Below are 18031 nucleotides of genomic sequence, written 5' to 3'. Positions count from 1 at the left end.
AACAATTATGAAGGACAACCATTCTAAGTTTCTGATTATATGAATACATCCTGTTGCCAATACATCTTGCTCTAGCTGTGTTCAAAAATAGTTTTCAGATCAGTTATGCCATAATACGCAGAAGCATACTTTACTATTGTTCACAAACAACAACATTGTATTTAGCATTGTTTGATGTTCCTGTTTAGACTGAGTTATCCAAAAGAGAAGGATAGAAGATCTCCAGAGAAGTTGAATTTTATGAAGGTTGGTAGACTTCTGTTTATAACTGAATCAAAACTTCTTTCCTAGAGGCATAATAAAAAAGATGCCATGCTATCAGTATCAAGATTTTAGAAACCGGTGGACAGTCAACTATCCAATTGGTACAGTGACTGTGACCCCAAACTGTAACAATTTCGGGAAAATGGAAATCTGAATATAACAAAACTCAAACAAAAAGTAACAACAACTTGTAAACTAAGTAAATTCTATCTAAAAATAGTTTTTGTTATAATATGAATAAAACAACAAGAACATAAAAGGGAAGTTATTTAAATAAATAAAATGATTTAAAGTGAAATTATGTGGCTTGTGTAATTTACGGTAGCTATATGTGAAACACAATACAGTCTACCACAAAGACTAAAAAGTGATTCTATGTTCTGATTGTTCTATGCATAGTCAGGAATAATATAGAACCTGAAACAATCTTGAAATCATCCATAAAGACCTTAGTGTATATTTCATTTAACATAACATATGCAGACACTTGTGATAAATACCAATGAAAACATGTCACATACAAATAGGCAGTATCCATAAAGAAGGCATATCAGTAGTTTAACATATACAATAGTAAGTTCTGCTTATACAGAATAGAGCATTATTTTGATTAAAAATGAATGGCCTAATTCTCAAAAGGCACCTAGTGGCTTTGATGGGGGCACCTCTGAAAGACTCAGGTATACCAGATGATGATACAGGCATATTAAACTATGGTATTTCATATACAAGACATCTGTTTACAAATATTTCTATAGATTTCTAATACTTTTGCGTACATTTATCCTTTGGCTTAAACAGGACATGTCTGTCCCATCCAGTAAAGCTTGGCTACAAGAATTAACTTACCTTTAATAGCATTGCTAGCATGGTAAGCAAAGTGTCCACATAACCATACATTTTGCCTTGAGAATACAACAGCGTTGAACGATGAAGCAGTAACTTTAATTCCTAGACAACATTGAGCAGAGTTAATTAAGTTGCCAACTACCACTACCTACACTTAGTGTTTTTATAAACATTACTTTTCTGGCTGCTAGTATAGTATTAGTACCAAAAAAGAAAACAACAATACTTAGAAACTGTAGTAAAATCTTAATGACTGCACAGGAAAAATCAAAACTTCCCTCAGATAATAGCTGTTTTGTTTCATCATATAAAATTTAGAAGAAAATCTGCATAGACCTTATTCGATGGAGGAGCTATTGGAAATGGGATACAGAACCTATCAAATATGTCACCCCTTACAATCAGATCAGTAATAGACAAAAGTTAGCGTCTGATGCTGTTGGACAGCTGATGTGAAGTGACTGGTCTTTAGTCCAGTTCTTACTGGACAGGTGGTCAATACAGCACACAAAAATCAGAGTCAGAATTTAGATACTGGGAGTCGGGATTAAAAAGACATGTAGAGTGAGATACCCTCTTGACCCTAGCGGTGGTCCCTCTAGAGCACAGTAAGGAACATTTCACCACAACCCCTATTGTGACCTGTGCTGTAGATAGATGGACCACAGTCTCCAGTATTGCCAAGCTGGCATCTTTTACCAGCGTTAAAATTACAATGTGTCTTTACAGAGTATATAAAATCACTCTAAATACCATGGAGGAAATTTACCAAAAAGAAATGAATTTAGCAAAACATTCTTGCCATAACAGAATTATGGACACCAAAACTGTGGACAAAAGAGTCAAGACACAGAAGAAGAAAAATATCGCAGTATATAGCATTTCACCTACCTGCTGGGCAGCATTAGCATCTTGTGCCAATGTATCTGGATCATACATTGGTTCCAGAGCCTCCAGAGCTTTCTCAGGCCAGCCCAGCTGCTGCTGAAGTGTAGAAAGTGAAATTCTTGCATCCAAATGCAATGGCGCAAGATCAACAACTTTTGCATAGCTCTCTGCAGCACGCTCCATATATCCCAAGGCTTTTAGACATTCTAGAAACACCAACAAATACAATATGCTTATATGACAGAAGTGAGACTGCCTATTTTCATACAAACCAGACTAGTTCTGTATCACACACCGGCTTTTGTTGTGCTCTACAAATAGAACTAGACTGAGCACAGATTATTAAAATAGGAACACACAATACAGTATCTTGTACCTGAGGAATAACAGTGTCATTTAACCTGCAGAATCTTAAAAGTAAAAAACACTGTTAAGTTGAACAACGGTCTTCATTGTTAAGAATGAATATTTATGTTGAAATTGTTTCAATCAATCTGAACATTTTTGGACACACTTGAAAAAGACCTCCATAAAAGAAAACCTTCCACCACAAGGATAAATGTGTTACTCTCTAATCGTAACTACAGTATGGTAGACACTTATGGCAATTTACCACATGAACTCTCTATCCAATGTTCAGACATTCTTAACTGATGGTCTAAGAGATCAATGGGACATGATGGTGGTCAGCACTGTAAAAGCACCTATCAGTTTCAGGCCTTTAAAGCACTAATGTCACCAGAATGTTATTAGCATCATATGGAATGAGTTTCTACTCTTCAGTCAGAAGTGTTAAGCAGTACTGCAATGTCGTTACCTGCATGCCGGAGCCAAACTACAGCCAAGTTATATCTTTCAGAACAAACTAAGGCACTCAAGAGTGGTAGTGCTGAATTGTATTCTCCAACATCCAGAAACGCCTCTGCAACATCCAGGTACAAGTCCCCCATATCCTCTGGATTTTGCTCCACTAGAGTAGTCAAAAGAGGCTTCTCCCCAAAAAAAATAATAAAAAACAAGTAAAAATGAAATACTAAGACCAGCCACATACATAAACAATTATTGTACTAACCCATTGTATATTGGGAGGCAATGGAATATTTACATTTTCTATTCAACATCTGAAATAATGTGCATAGGTGGTCCATCCTGAAACCTGAACCCTTCGTTTTTATGTGATTTCAAAGGGGAAAAAAATGAGATCAGTATTTCAGGATAGGTTCCTACAAGAATGATGTTATTTTGGCTCTGACAGAGGAAAGGCAAACTTCACATCCAAATACCCTTGTAAAAGCTCCATCAGAATGGTGTGTGAGAGGTCTTGAGATTATATTATAATTATGATTTTTAAAATCCACCCTACATGCCTCCTGTAGTGCTGTTGTGATGACCTTCCTAGCTTTGTGGCCATTTTTAGAAAATGAACAGTAAAAAAACCAAACAAAACATACTGTCAAACTGAAGTCCTCACTCATGAGAAAGCAAGAACACCACATTACATGATTTACCAAAATTACCCCCAATTTATCTATGTATTAGTTTTTACTTACATTGAGTGGCTCTAGGATGTTCAGGTGAACCAGGCACACCATTAGTTTTACTGTGATGTCTATTGGAACTCCATCAGGTATAGAGCAGCTAACTTTATCTTCAGCTACAAAAGACAACACTTAGCTCTGAAACCACAGCTTTTAACAGTGACACCACATCTTCAACCTTTCTATCATATCCTCTTACTCATTACACTTCTCCACAATCTCTTCTCTGGTCCCGATTCAGCATCACGAAAGTCAATGGAAATCTTCCTATTGATTCAATTAGTGTTAGATCAGGCCTTAACTGATTCACTTCTTTCTTGCTTTCCCTGATGTTTGAAGCAACTTCCTACTCCCCGTGACCTAAGCACCTGTTCCTGCAAAGTGCCATCAATTTTTACTGACTTCAGCAGTAGCTGAAGGTGCTCTGCACCTTGCAGGATATACTCAGCCCCAGAGTCCTTAGTGCCCTCCCTCTCCTCCTCCAAACTCTCTTCTTTCACAAAGCCTTCCTACACTGACCTACTCAGTGTCCCCAGCTCCTTTACTATTATGTGAACTGTAGTCCGCAAATGCTACTTTTCCACATTAGACCATAAGCCCTATAAGAACAGGGACTGACTCTGAATTTTGTAACACACACAGCACATACCTACAGAACTCTCTAAATAATACCTACAAAGATTGCAATAAGGAGAGAATGGCAAGTGTGCTGTACATGTCAAAGAGGTTACTCTTGTTAACTAACTACTAAATCATACAAAAATCCCACACTAAAGGTTCATTAATTTGGGTTTACGGTTGCTCAAACGTACTTCCTGTAAATGCAAATCACTAAATGTCAAGGAACACACCAAATCTGGATCAACCTAACGTGCCTCACCATTAATCAACATGAAACGCAAATACTTTCACAGACTCCTCAGGTCTACAATAAACTCCATTTTAAAATCATCAGAAAACTGCAGTTTCAAGGGGGATAATTTCTGGAAACTGGATGTTTTTAAAATGTGAAGGTAGACTGGGTAGGAGGCAGTAATTTTCAACCAGTGAAGAAAGGCAGATCAAGAGTTTTTTCTAGACTAAATCCAACATCCCTGCTGTCAAAAACCTTCACTGTTGCCCAGATTTTCAAAAGCTGAATACTGATCATGATCAGGTTTCACATTTACACTAGATTCCGAATTAAATTACTTACAAACAGTGCTCGATTCAGCTGGAAAATCTTGATAGTCAATTACTGCCACTTGACTCTCCTGAATTTCCACAACAGCCACTACATCTTTCATGTCTGACAGGAAACAAAAAAAATCAGATTAAACTCATTAGCAGTTTTCAGTGAATCCAAAACCATTTAATTTGGTGTCTACATTTGATTAGTAGCTTTTTGTTAACTACTGAAAAGTAGTTCATCTTTTTAAAAGATGGCACAGTGACAAGGGCTTTAAAACACAGAGAGAGGAAAAAGGGAAATTAAGCTCCTAGCAGACTGTATAGGTTTGTCCTAATAACTATGTGATCTGGCATGACATAATAAACTGCATTTATTTTTTGATTCATAATAGTTTTGCTCCTCATTTATGCTCAGTAGTGAAGATTTTTCAGGACTTTTGCCAGAAAAGGGAGTGCAGGACCAGCTCTTATATTTGCACTGGGTTTGGACTTCACTGCTAAACCAACTGATCAGCCTCAGACAAATACTACTGGCCTGGGCTAGCTTTTTTTTTTTTTTTTTTTAATAATCTTTTTTTTCAGCTTGACAAACCACTTAAAAGCACGGCAAACATTTTCAGAACCAAGCAATGGCTTTCATGTGGAAGCAAATTTATGATCCCAAACTAGTATTTATATATCTGCATAAACCAAAAGACTTGAATTTGTAATTGCACAGGTAGGGTTTATAAAGAGCATAATTAGTTTTATCTCATTTAGTATAAAGAAAGATATTTGAGTCAAGGTGCTATTACATTAGTGTTTTTCAAAAGCTATTTATCTAAAAGAAGTAAATCGTCTGATCTGAAAACCTCAGTGGGAGTTTTAGCAATTTAACTAGCCACCTATTATATTATACCATAAACAGCAACAGCCCATGGGTTTAATGAGTCACCACATCAAAGTGGACAACTGGCTTTTATGGGCAAAATTAAATTTACTATAAAACGTTTAATAGACCATGTGTCACTCAATACAATGAAGAGCTTTGCAAGAAAAATCCAGAAGTACTGAATAGCTCAAAAGAACATGCACTACAAGGGAGATGGTCTATTACACTGACAATGGCATCCTACTAGCTGCTTGATTGCCAGTTACCTTTATTCTCCTCAGAAGGGCCTTGTTCAGTCACTTTCTTTGAAACTACAATTCCTGAAAAATCCGTAATAACCTAAAAATGGAAGAGCAATTCATGTCCTATTAGAAACAATAATATCAGCCCCATAAAATAGCTGGTTTAGGTAAACAGCTTCACAACGTGGTCATTGCCAGAGTAACCCATGTAAAAAGTAGTCAGTACAGGGTTTTTCAACCTTTTCTTTCCAGAGTCTGGACCACATCTTAATACAGAGACTGTCTTGATGTAAAATTTAGACTTCCAAAGAGAAGTAGTGAGTAGGAGCAGGAAAGTGATTTCACCTCTGCATATGGCATAGACTGATACTGATATAATGGGTAAAATTCTGGTTTCCACATTTTAAAAAGAATTTTGAAAAAAAGAGAAAAGTTGAAGAAAAGAGCCACAAAAATGACAGAAGGTCTAGCGAAAATGCCTGAGCAGTCAGAGACAGAGAAGCGCTCAATCTGTTCAGCTTACCAAAAAGAAGAGGTGCCTTGACTACAGTGTTTAAATACCTTCATGGGAAAAAAGATAACAGGTACTAACGGGCTCTTTCATCTAGTGGGGAAAGGCATAACAAGAACCAATGGTGTGAAGCTGAAACCTAACATACTCAAATTAGAAATAAGGCACAAATTTTTAACAGTGAGTGATTAACCATTTGAACAAACTATCAAGAGGAGTGGTGTATTCTTCATCTTGGGAGGTCTTCAGATCGAATCTCTCTCTTTCTGGGAGATACGCTTTAGCCAAGAACTACCTGTATTTGACTAAACCATAACTTATTGGGCTCAACACAAGAGTAACTGGGTGTAATGAATTATAGGTCATAAAGATGATCTAATGGTCCCTTCTTGCCCTAAACTATGAATGATCTGTGCTGATGTGTCACAGACACACCGATCATGACTCATTGGCTTCATCAGGCTACCCAGATCAATACAGCTAAGAAAAAGAAAATCACATTTTTAAACCTTCCCCAAGAAACAACATACAGATCTTCTGTTGCCTCTTACCGAACAAATCAAACTTGATTTCAATGCTAATTTACTCACACACTGGAGTAATGAATATTAACGTATCTGACTTGCTGAACTATCACAAAACTGGAAAAACTATATTGCTTAAAAACGTCAAGATAAAATCTGTCCTTTTAAAGGGCACAAAATGGTTAAACTGACAAAAGCATTTCATTCTCATACCGCCATAGCTTTGTCATACTGTTTATTGGAGATATACAGTTCAGCTGCTATATTTATATCTTCCATGGCGATGAGGCTCTGATGTTTAGTAAAGGCTTCTTCCATTATCTCAATAGCAGAGGTGACATCATTGGCTTCATAGTAACTCCTATAAAAATATGGGTATGAGATATTAGTCACAATTTTCAACGCTACGCATATTATGAAAACTAGTCAACTAAGAGACTCACCAAAAATAGTGCAGATACTGAACACGTTCCCTTGTTCTCTTCATTTGTCTTCTCTTCCTTATGAACATTTTTATTAGAGCAAGTCAATTTTTTTTAAGTGAAAAGGGACAGATTTTTCAACCTTGTGACAATTTTTTACCAACTGATTTTTATCATTAGTTTCTTTCTTTTTTTTGGGTTTTTAAAAAGTTTTCTGCTGCTTTCCTCCCTCACACCAGTAACCAAGTTTGCAGGCATTATTGTATTAAGGTACTCTCCGGTGAAACTCTAATAGTGTTATAACACTAATTTGCATATATACACATCACCTCCCGTCCACGGATCTCAAAGAGCTTTAAAATTATTAAAGAAGTAGCCTGCCTGGGGCTCTGTGAGATGAAGTAAGTTATTCTTAGCCTGTTTTGCAGATGAGAAAACTGAGGCACAGAGCAGTAACTGACTTGCTGAATAAATCAAACAGTTGATTTTGGTGCTAATTATTGGATATGTAATACTGTCCAGAAAAGGCTTCAGTCCCTGATTTCAGGGATGGCTCCTGAACAAACTAGGTTCTGCAGAAAGAGCATTATTTTAAAGGCTGTAGAAGTCACAAGAAGAAATTCTAAATGATTTTTCTAAAGGGCAAAGGGAATAAGCTTAAATTAATCAGTTTTCTTTCAATCTTGGAAAATCAAGTTATGCTATTGGCAAACGAACTTACTTCGCCATGTCCCTGGCCAACTGCATAAAGCGTTCTCCATCAAAAGGGGACAGAAGATTTAAGATACGTCTATAGCCATCCATTGCCATTTTATGGTCTCCCATCTGCTCATACAAGCTTGATCTCTCCCACAGATAACGCACATTGGTAGGGTCATACTTCAGAGCTACAACAAGAAGAAGAAGAAGTAGTAGTCAGTACTGTACGCGGCTTAGATAAACGCAAGTCTGGGCTCACTATGCTTGCTTGATTATCCACCTGAATGACACATAAGAACATAATAAGAACACAAGAATGGCCATACTAGGTCAGACCAAAGTCCATCCAGCCCAGTATCATGTCAACCGACAGCAGCCAATGCCAGGTGCCCCAGAAGGAATGAACCTAACAGGTAATGATCAAGTGATCTCTCTCCTGCCGTCCATCACCACTCTCTGACAAACAGAGGCTAGGGACACCATTCCTTACCCATCCTGGCTAACAGCCATTAATGGACTTCACCTCCATGAATTTATCCAGTTCTTTTTTAAATCCTGTTATAATCCTAGCCTTCACAACCTAAGGATAGAACAAAAAGCAATGGGCTTAAACTGCAGCAAGGGAGGTTTAGGCTGGACATTAGGAAACAGTTCCTAACTGTCAGGGTGGTTAAACACTGGAATAAATTGCCTAGGGAGGTTGAGGAATCTCCATTTCTGGAGATATTTAAGAGTAGGTTAGATAAATGTCTATTAGGGATGGTCTAGACAGTATTTGGTCCTGCCATGAGGGCAGGGGACTGGACTCGATGACCTCTTGAGGTCCCTTCCAGTCCTAGGATCTATGAATCTGTGAACCTCCTCAGGCAAGGAGTTCCACAAGTTGACTGTGCACTGTGTGAAGAAGAACTTCCTTTTATTTGTTTTAAACCTGCTGCCCATTAATTTCTTTTGGTGGGCCCCTAGTTCTTATATTAAGGGAACAAGTAAAAAACTTTTCTTTATTCACTTTCTCCACATCACTCATGATTTTATAAACCTTTATCATATCCTCCCTTAGTCTCCTCTTTTCCAAGCTGAAAAGTCCAAGCCTCTTAAATCTCTCCTCATATGGGACCCATTCCAAGCCCCTAATCCAGTGGTTCCCAAACTTGTTCCGTCGCTTGTGCAGGGAAAGCCCCTGGCGGGCCAGACCAGTTTGTTTACCTGCCGTGTCCAGAGGTTCGGCCTATCGTGGCTCCCAGGGGCTTTCCCTGCACAAGGGGCAGAACAAGTTTGGGAACCACTGCCCTAATCATTTTAGCTGCCCTTCTCTGAACCTTTTCTAATGCTAGTATATCTCTTTTGAGATGAGAAGACTACATCTGTATACAGTATTCAAGATGTGGGCGTATCACTGATTTATATAAGGGCAATAAGATATTCTCCATCTCATTCTCTATTCCCTTTTAAATGATTCCTAACATCTTGTTTGCTTTTTTGACTGCTGCTGCACACTGCGTGGACGTCTTTAGAGAACTATCCACAATGACTCCAAAATCTTTTTCCTGATTAGTTGTAGCTAAATTAGCCCCCATCATATTGTATGTATAGTTGGGGTTATTTTTTCCAATGTGCATTACTTTACATTTATCCACATTAAATTTCAATTGCCATTTTGTTGCCCAATCACTTAGTTTTGTGAGATCTTTTTGAAGTTCTTCACAGGCTGCTTTGGTCTTAACTATCTTGAGCAGTTTAGTATTGTCTGCAAACTTTGCCACCTCACTGTTTACCCCTTTCTCCAGATCATTTATGAATAAGATGAATAGGATTGGTCCTAGGACTGACCTGGGGGAACACCACTAGTTACCCCTCTCCATTCTGAAAATTTACCATTTATTCCTACCCTTTGTTCCCTGTCTTTTAACCAGTTGTCAGTCCATGAAAGGATCTCCCCTCTTATCCCATGACAACTTAATTTACTTACGAACCTTTGGTGAGGGGCCTTGTCAAAGGCTTTCTGAAAATCTAAGTACACTATGTCCACTGGATCCCCCTTGTCCACATGTTTGTTGACCCCTTCAAAGAACTCTAATAGATTAGTAAGACATGATTTCCCTTTACAGAAACCATGTTGGACTTTTGCCCAACAATTTATGGTCTTCTATGTGTCTCACAATTTTATTCTTTATGACTGTTTCGACTAATTTGCCCAGTACCGATGTTAGACTTACTGGTCTGTAATTGCTGGGATCACCTCCAGAGCCCTTTTAAAATATTGGCGTTACATTAGCTATCTTCCAGTCACTGGGTGCAGAAACCAATTTAAAGGACCGGTTACAAACCACAGTTGTTAGTTCTGCAATTTCACATTTGAGTTCTTTCAGAACTCTTGGGTGAATGCCATCTAGTCCCGGTGACTTGCTGCTGTTAAGTTTATCAATTAATTCCAAAACCTCTTCTAGTGACACTTCAATCTGTGACAGTTCCTCAGATTTGTCACCTATAAAAGCCAGCTCAGGTTTGGGAATCTCCCTAACATCCTCAGCCGTGAAGACTGAAGTAAAGAATTCAGATACGATAAAGCCTGTAGAAAGTGTCAGTATCATCTTAGAAGATAAGAAAAATACTACAGAAAACGATATTGGCAGCCTGAGGAAAGGTCTCCTATAACAGTCCAAATCCAATAGACTTATCTAGTATGTACATTAGCTACTAATGTAATGCTTTCAAATATGTAAGTTTATTATGTTTATCTTCTCCCAAAACACAGCAGAAGGGGCTGCTCAATCATCCATAGATATTTAATGCTCCCACACACTTTTAGTAAGAAGGAAACACTCTCAGACCTCGTAGAATGAGATATCCCCACACACAAAGATCAAATCAGTTTTAAACAATGATACTACAATCTCAGTGAACAGGAAACTGAACGGGATAGCTAAAGCAAATCAAATGTTTATATCATTATATTACCAAACAACATTACCACAAGTACTAAGGAATAGTAAAATAGCCATTACATTACCTTTTGAATAGCAAAATATGGCCTGTTTAATATTGTCCTGCTCTAGTGACATTTCTGCCAGTCTAACCCACTCCTCAGTGTCGCTAGGGTTTAAATGAGCTGCAATCAACTCAAATTGCAATGATTTCTCCATATCACCTTGGTCTTCATAGATCATGGCAAGAGTAGAAAATGGCTCATAAGCAAGAGGAGCTATTAAAGACAAAAATTCTCATTAAGTTTTAAACTTTTTAACCAACCTGAAAAAATTTAGGCTTCTGTAAATAATGCACATTAGAAGTATATGAAATATTCAATTAATTTGTTAAAACAAAGAAGAAACTTTCAGACAGACAATCTCCCAGTTTATTTTATGTGTAATTAAACAAATTGACTAAACTTTACTATAACCTTATATAGTGTTTTATCCATACAGCAAATTATTTTTACAAGCCATTTAAACCTCAGTTCTGCAAAGTTAATGGCATTTAAGTACTTAAAGCTAAGCAAGGGCCTAAGTCTTTGCAGGATCAGGGTCTTAATTTCTTTTTACAAACAACAACACAGAGCGCGCGAGAGAGAGAGAGAGAGCTTAAAGATGAGCTAGGAGTATTCATATCATTAATTTGGTATCAGGACCATTTTCAAATAGCCCAGTTCCTGATGCTGCAGTATTTGATATTAAATGAAGCAACACAGTTAATTTTTAGTTTCCTTGATGAATACTATAAATTCCACATAAATCTTATTCCTTTTGATGGCTCACACTCTCCGACGAAATATTGAAGTACCTTGTCTTATGATTTCCATGCACATCAGTATAGCCTCCTCATGCTCCCCTCGAGCAAACCTAATGTTGGCTTCTCCCATGAGGCCTCTGAGGGCTCGAGGAAGTTTACTGCGAGGTCTTTTCTCCTAAATTGAAAGATTATAATAGACACAAATATAAATATACCATAATAGGCTTGGCAAGCGGATCAACTGACCTGTCAAACAATATCAAATTGACCGCCTATTATTTCACAAGGGTCAAACACTGGCAAATATTCTAGCAAGAATGCCCTGATGTAGGCAGTGGCCTACCTTTTAGATTACATCATGGTGTCATTATCTCTTTTTTAATAACCTCATTTCATTGAGTTTTGCATTTTTCAGAGATAAAATAACTGTTAAGTAACTTGGTTGTTGTAATTAGGCATAAGAATCTAAGGCTAAGCCTACTGAAGATCATAAAGCCTTGCTCTTTTCTGTTACTGTTCTAATAAATTAGCGCTCTAAAATATTTGACCATTTTTGGCTTTACTTCACTGGTCAATTTTCCGATTATTTTTGGACTGCTCAAATGCCATTCCTATGCTATTATTCAAATTCAAGAGGAATCAATCACATCTGTAATTTTTGTTAAACAAATATAAAATAATTTAAATTTGTTTCAGTACCACTGGTGCTGATACAACTGTCAGAAATAATTTTGGTAGCTCACTGTGTAAACATCCATTTATAAAAGTTTAAAATCTAATTACAGAAAAACTAAAAATTACTCCCCTATTCTTTAACCAAGTGCCCTTATACGAGCAGCCCCACGCTGGGATAAAAGAGGAGGACTCTGCAGCTGAATTTGTGACTTAGGTGAAATCTTACTGCAACAAAAACAGTTAAGTAAAACCAAAACGTGAGGATGGTAAGTGCTCATGGAGCTCAAAACCCAAGCATGACAGATCTCAATGACAGCTGAAGGAAGCTTATAATAAAGTGCAGTCGACAAACCAACTCAAGAACCAGCAGGAATCTTTTAAAATATACAGACATGTAAACAAATCGAACAGTTAAAAGGGATCAGGAGACATCATGCATAACATTTTCAGTTACGTTTTCAGATATTAGCATCATGTCTCTAAAATGATGCTACAGAAAACATTTATTCACTGTGCTTCAGAGGTATCATGCAGACTACATAAAGATTTTTAAATACAAATACTTGCTTTCATCATTTTCTTGGTCTCTCGATTAAGCACCATCTCCAATACAAAAACATCTCCTGCTGTGGGTTGCTCAGGGGTTTCTTCATCTTCCTCCTCCTCTTCCTCTTCTTCCTCCTCCTCCTCCTCATCTTCATTTTCCCCAAGCATGGAAGCGAATACCCGATGGACAGATTTACTGACCCCATCTGTCGTTTCTCCTAGTTGAAGAGAGTCAGAACAGATTTACAATACATCCTGATGAATCAGCATGTGTTGATGTTAAAGTCAGGTCTAAAATACTGCTGGTAGTACAGATGGAACTGTAACTGTTGTTGCTGTCCCCCTCAATAATTCCCCCAATTTCTCCCTATGATTGCCTCAGCCTGCCTCTTGGAGATACAGGGTAACCACCGGTGCAATGGCAAGCTTGGATATGATAGAGAACAAACATTTCATACTTACATTCTCTAACTGAACAAACTGTAAACTGTTTTCAAAAGTCACTGTGATAAATGAAGGGGGGGGAGGAGGGCTACCTTTTATGGACACCCAGCCAGCCACTTAGCTATAAAATCCCTGTTAGTAGCGGTTCCCTACTTGCTTTACCTGTAGAAGGTTAAAAAGTCTGACTGCATGCATAGGTAAAGGGAAGTGAGCAGGCACCTGGCCAAAAGAGCCAATGGGAAGGCTACAGCTTTTTAAAATTGAAACTAGACTCTCCTTTTTGTCTGTTATTCTCCAGGGGGGAGGGAGGACAGAGCAAAACAGGGCTGAAGCTATGCTGTAAAAAGCTGTGAACCAGGTATGGAAACCACCATACCTAAAACTACTCAATTTTAAACCCCAGATATGTAAGTAGATCAGAAAACGTCTAGAAAGACGCGATTAGGTTCTCTCTCTCTCTCTCTTTTTTTTTTTTTCCCCTTATTGGCTTGTGGACTCCTCTGTGCTAACCCCAGGTGCTTTTGTGTTGCTTGTAACCTTTAAGTTGGACCTCAAGAAAACCATTCTTGATGCTTAATTATTATATTTGCTCTTTTTAAATCTAGCAATAGCCTAAGTTTTAGATGTATTTTCTTTCTGTTTTTAATAAAATTTACCTTTTTTAAGTACAGGATTTTTTTGTGTGTATCTCCTAAGAGGTTTGTGCACGTTGTTTAATTAGCTGGTGGTAACAGCTGATTTCCTCTGTTTTCTTTCTCAGCTCTTCCTCGGAGGGGGGTGTGAAAGGGCTTGAGGGTACCCCACAGGGAGGAATTCCCAAATGCACCTTCCCGGGTAAAAAGGGTTTTTTTGCATTTGGGTGGTGACAGCATTTACCCATCCAAGGTCAGGGAAAAGCTGTAACCTTGGGAGTTTAACACCAGCCTGGAGTGGCCAATAATAATTTTTAGAGTCCTTGTGGGCCCCCACCTTCTGCACTCGAAGTGCCAGACTGGGGAATCAGCCTTGACAGTCACCTATCAACGAACACATGGTTTCAGCAACAAAAGACTGTGATTTTTACACTTCTTAAGCCAGCATACTGACACATACCTTCTGTTTCACTGCGACTCCGGGATTTACCAGATCCTTTTCCAGATGTAGATGGAGCATCTGGGTCGAATGTATTTTCCTCAGTAGGTACACTTTCTCCATCCTAGATATCAATAAAATTAGTCACAAGGTTTGCAATACAACTACTAATTTAATTTTACTGTTCCACCTGCGTTTATAGTTACTGGCATTTAGACTACGGGTTTCTGGCTTTTTGCATTGCTGATGGAACAAATGCTATATTATTCTATTAAAGCAGGCACCAATATTGATTTTAAGAAACTCCTGTTCTCGTCAGTGTAAAGTGAACTCAAATTCTGGCTGTTCACTGTTGTCCTACATTAGCTCTGAAGGAAGTCTCTTGAAGAATACTGCTTGTATTGAAGTACACTGGAATAAGATTACATGGTTCCCAACATCTTACAAAAAATGAACAAAATTGTAAACAAGTGAACAAAATTGTAAACAAACATGAATATTTTAAAAAGCTTGCCTGCCTTGTCTAAAATTAAATGCAATGCTGAAACCACTACATGGTTAGATGTTGCAATTAATAGTTTCGGGAAACAATCTGTTATACCTTTAAAACAAAATGGATAAAAATGGTGTAATGCTCTCCTGACCAGTAAAGCCTCCTCTGGAGGAACAAAGTATTTTTTTTGTGGAACAGCAATTTCAGTGGCTCACAGCAATGGCTCTCCTATTTACTGTAGTTGGAATATAATGGAAAATATATAAATAAATGAAGAAATGAAAAGAGCACTTCAATAATCTTTGAAGGAGTTGCTTCTGGTGTCATGAAATTACATAAAGGAAAAGAAAAGATCAGATATTCCAAATTTCCAACATAGTCTAAGTTTCTTTTCACTAACTAAACAAAAATTGCCCACAAAATAAGAAGGGCAGTTTTTAGTTTACAAAAATAGCACGTTTATAAAATAAGACAACTCCTGCTAGCAAATCTAGAAACATCTTAAAAGCTACAGTTAGGAACAATGAATCAAAACTAAATCTTTGTGTATGTACAAAATTATATTTATCCCATTATGGGAATGAAAAATGCTTGGCCTTCATGTTCCCGAGGGAACTTTGAGTAAAATCCTCATATTCTCCAATTTTATCCCCCTCCAAACTCTACAGTGTGTCTGCATTCCTACCAAGGATGCCAAGATTCTCTTCGGAGCCAGACACCGACCCACTCTGCAAAAGGAACTGCCATTCCTTATGGTGTCAGGTTCCGTTCACCAAGAATTTCTCTTGTCTTTCTAGAAACACGGCAATGTATAAGAGTCCTATCTTAACAGTATCAAATAATAGTAATTTCTCACATGAATCTCATGATCATAAATTAAGTTCAAAATGCACAAAATATTTCATGGATTAACAATGTCCACATGTAGAGCACAGACATTACATGCATAGCTACATGCCTTGGTGAAAGTCAGGCTGCACTCACACTTGTCACTGCAGCACATACCTACACACCAAAGTGAAAGGCTATGAAGGCAGGAAAGTAACGGGGAAAGACTACGGCAGTAGGGGAACACAGTTCCCCACTGACAGAGCCTTTCCCCAAAGCTGGGGATGGTCACTCTAGCATGGAAAAGATCTGGCAGCAGGGACACAACACTGCAGACACTACACTGCCAAAACCAGCAATGTAGATGTGATAGGCACTGCTTGGGCATGTAGTGATGTGTGTAAGCTACACACCCAGGAGTGTTAGGAACATAGGGCACTCTATTTGCCTAAACCGTTTCACTGTCTACACTGCTATTTATACCCTGCTGGGCATCCTCTGTCTGTGCCCTGCCTGCTGTCAGGAGTGCAGCGGATCCTAAGACTGAAGTTTAGGAATTTCTCCGCCCATCCAGAGATTGCCAAAAACTCGACGTAGCCTGGTTTTGTCGTTAAAACAGCCGCCCTGTGCATTCCAAGGCCATTGCCCTGCACCTCCCCAGCCATCACCCCAGGCACCCCTCCCTCGGCCATTGCCCTGCACCTCCCCGGCCATCACCCCAGGCACCCCTCCCTCGGCCATTGCCCTGCACCTCCCCGGCCATCACCCCAGGCACCCCTCCCTCGGCCATTGCCCTGCACCTCCCCGGCCATCACCCCAGGCACCCCTCCCTCGGCCATTGCCCTGCACCTCCCCGGCCATCACCCCAGGCACCCCTCCCTCGGCCATTGCCCTGCACCTCCCCGGCCATCACCCCAGGCACCCCTCCCTCGGCCATTGCCCTGCACCTCCCCGGCCATCACCCCAGGCACCCCTCCCTCGGCCATTGCCCTGCACCTCCCCGGCCATCACCCCAGGCACCCCTCCCTCGGCCATTGCCCTGCACCTCCCCGGCCATCACCCCAGGCACCCCTCCCTCGGCCATTGCCCTGCACCTCCCCGGCCATCACCCCAGGCACCCCTCCCTCGGCCATTGCCCTTCACCTCCCCGGCCATCACCCCAGGCACCCCTCCCTCGGCCATTGCCCTGCACCTCCCCGGCCATCACCCCAGGCACCCCTCCCTCGGCCATTGCCCTGCACCTCCCCGGCCATCACCCCAGGCACCCCTCCCTCGGCCATTGCCCTGCACCTCCCCGGCCATCACCCCAGGCACCCCTCCCTCGGCCATTGCCCTGCACCTCCCCGGCCATCACCCCAGGCACCCCTCCCTCGGCCATTGCCCTGCACCTCCCCGGCCATCACCCCAGGCACCCCTCCCTCGGCCATTGCCCTGCACCTCCCCGGCCATCACCCCAGGCACCCCTCCCTCGGCCATTGCCCTGCACCTCCCCGGCCATCACCCCAGGCACCCCTCCCTCGGCCATTGCCCTTCACCTCCCCGGCCATCACCCCAGGCACCCCTCCCTCGGCCATTGCCCTGCACCTCCCCGGCCATCACCCCAGGCACCCCTCCCTCGGCCATTGCCCTGCACCTCCCCGGCCATCACCCCAGGCACCCCTCCCTCGGCCATTGCCCTGCACCTCCCCGGCCATCACCCCAGGCACCCCTCCCTCGGCCATTGCCCTGCACCTCCCCGGCCATCACCCCAGGCACCCCTCCCTCGGCCATTGCCCTGCACCTCCCCGGCCATCACCCCAGGCACCCCTCCCTCGGCCATTGCCCTGCACCTCCCCGGCCATCACCCCAGGCACCCCTCCCTCGGCCATTGCCCTGCACCTCCCCGGCCATCACCCCAGGCACCCCTCCCTCGGCCATTGCCCTGCACCTCCGCCACACATCACCCCCGGTCACCCCCCCACACCACGCCCCCCACGGCCATTGCCCTGCACCCCCTGGCCATCCCCCCACGCACCTCCCTCCCCAAGGCCACGGGCAGCGCGGGCGGAGCCTCCCAGCGAAGGGGCAGCGGGGCCAACGAACGGCGTGAGCCGCCTGAGGAGCGCGGCCGGGCCCCTCACCTTCCTCTCGCGGCTCTTGCGCTCCTCTCGGCGCCTCTCGAACTCCTCGAAGGAGATTTTCCCCTCCAGGTAATCGATCAGCTCGGGGTTGAAGCTCGACATCGCGCCGCCAACCCCGGGTCCGGCGGGGGTGTTTCGCGCACGGAC

The 18031-nt window shown here is 41.2% G+C and overlaps 1 protein-coding gene across 6 annotated transcripts in view; it reads right to left on the bottom strand.

Moving 5' to 3' along the window:
• GTF3C3 (general transcription factor IIIC subunit 3) overlaps positions 1 to 18031 on the bottom strand; it is a 29186-nt gene extending 11155 nt beyond the window's left edge. For 5 of the 6 annotated variants that reach the window (XR_007776507.1, XM_050969504.1, XM_050969505.1 and 2 more), the window contains exons 1-13: positions 17885 to 18031; positions 14465 to 14567; positions 12950 to 13146; positions 11759 to 11882; positions 10989 to 11180; positions 8001 to 8166; positions 7071 to 7218; positions 5847 to 5919; positions 4735 to 4827; positions 3552 to 3655; positions 2819 to 2990; positions 2005 to 2207; positions 1114 to 1215 (exon numbers count right to left, since the gene is read on the bottom strand). Coding sequence is in view for 5 of the 6 variants with exons in the window: in XM_050969504.1 (XP_050825461.1) it covers positions 1114 to 1215; positions 2005 to 2207; positions 2819 to 2990; positions 3552 to 3655; positions 4735 to 4827; positions 5847 to 5919; positions 7071 to 7218; positions 8001 to 8166; positions 10989 to 11180; positions 11759 to 11882; positions 12950 to 13146; positions 14465 to 14567; positions 17885 to 17986 (1779 nt within the window). In the remaining variant the exon portion in view is untranslated. Of the gene's footprint in view, positions 1 to 2; positions 288 to 1113; positions 1216 to 2004; positions 2208 to 2818; positions 2991 to 3551; positions 3656 to 4734; positions 4828 to 5846; positions 5920 to 7070; positions 7219 to 8000; positions 8167 to 10988; positions 11181 to 11758; positions 11883 to 12949; positions 13147 to 14464; positions 14568 to 17884 lie in introns of those variants that run through there. The other variant, XM_050969508.1, reaches the window with a different exon arrangement.

Source organism: Gopherus flavomarginatus, chromosome 10 (genome assembly GCF_025201925.1).
Source record: "Gopherus flavomarginatus isolate rGopFla2 chromosome 10, rGopFla2.mat.asm, whole genome shotgun sequence".
In the NCBI taxonomy this organism is placed as follows: Eukaryota; Metazoa; Chordata; order Testudines; family Testudinidae; genus Gopherus; species Gopherus flavomarginatus.
Note: the sequence above shows the minus strand (reverse complement) of the source record. Positions and strands in the feature narration are given on the sequence as shown.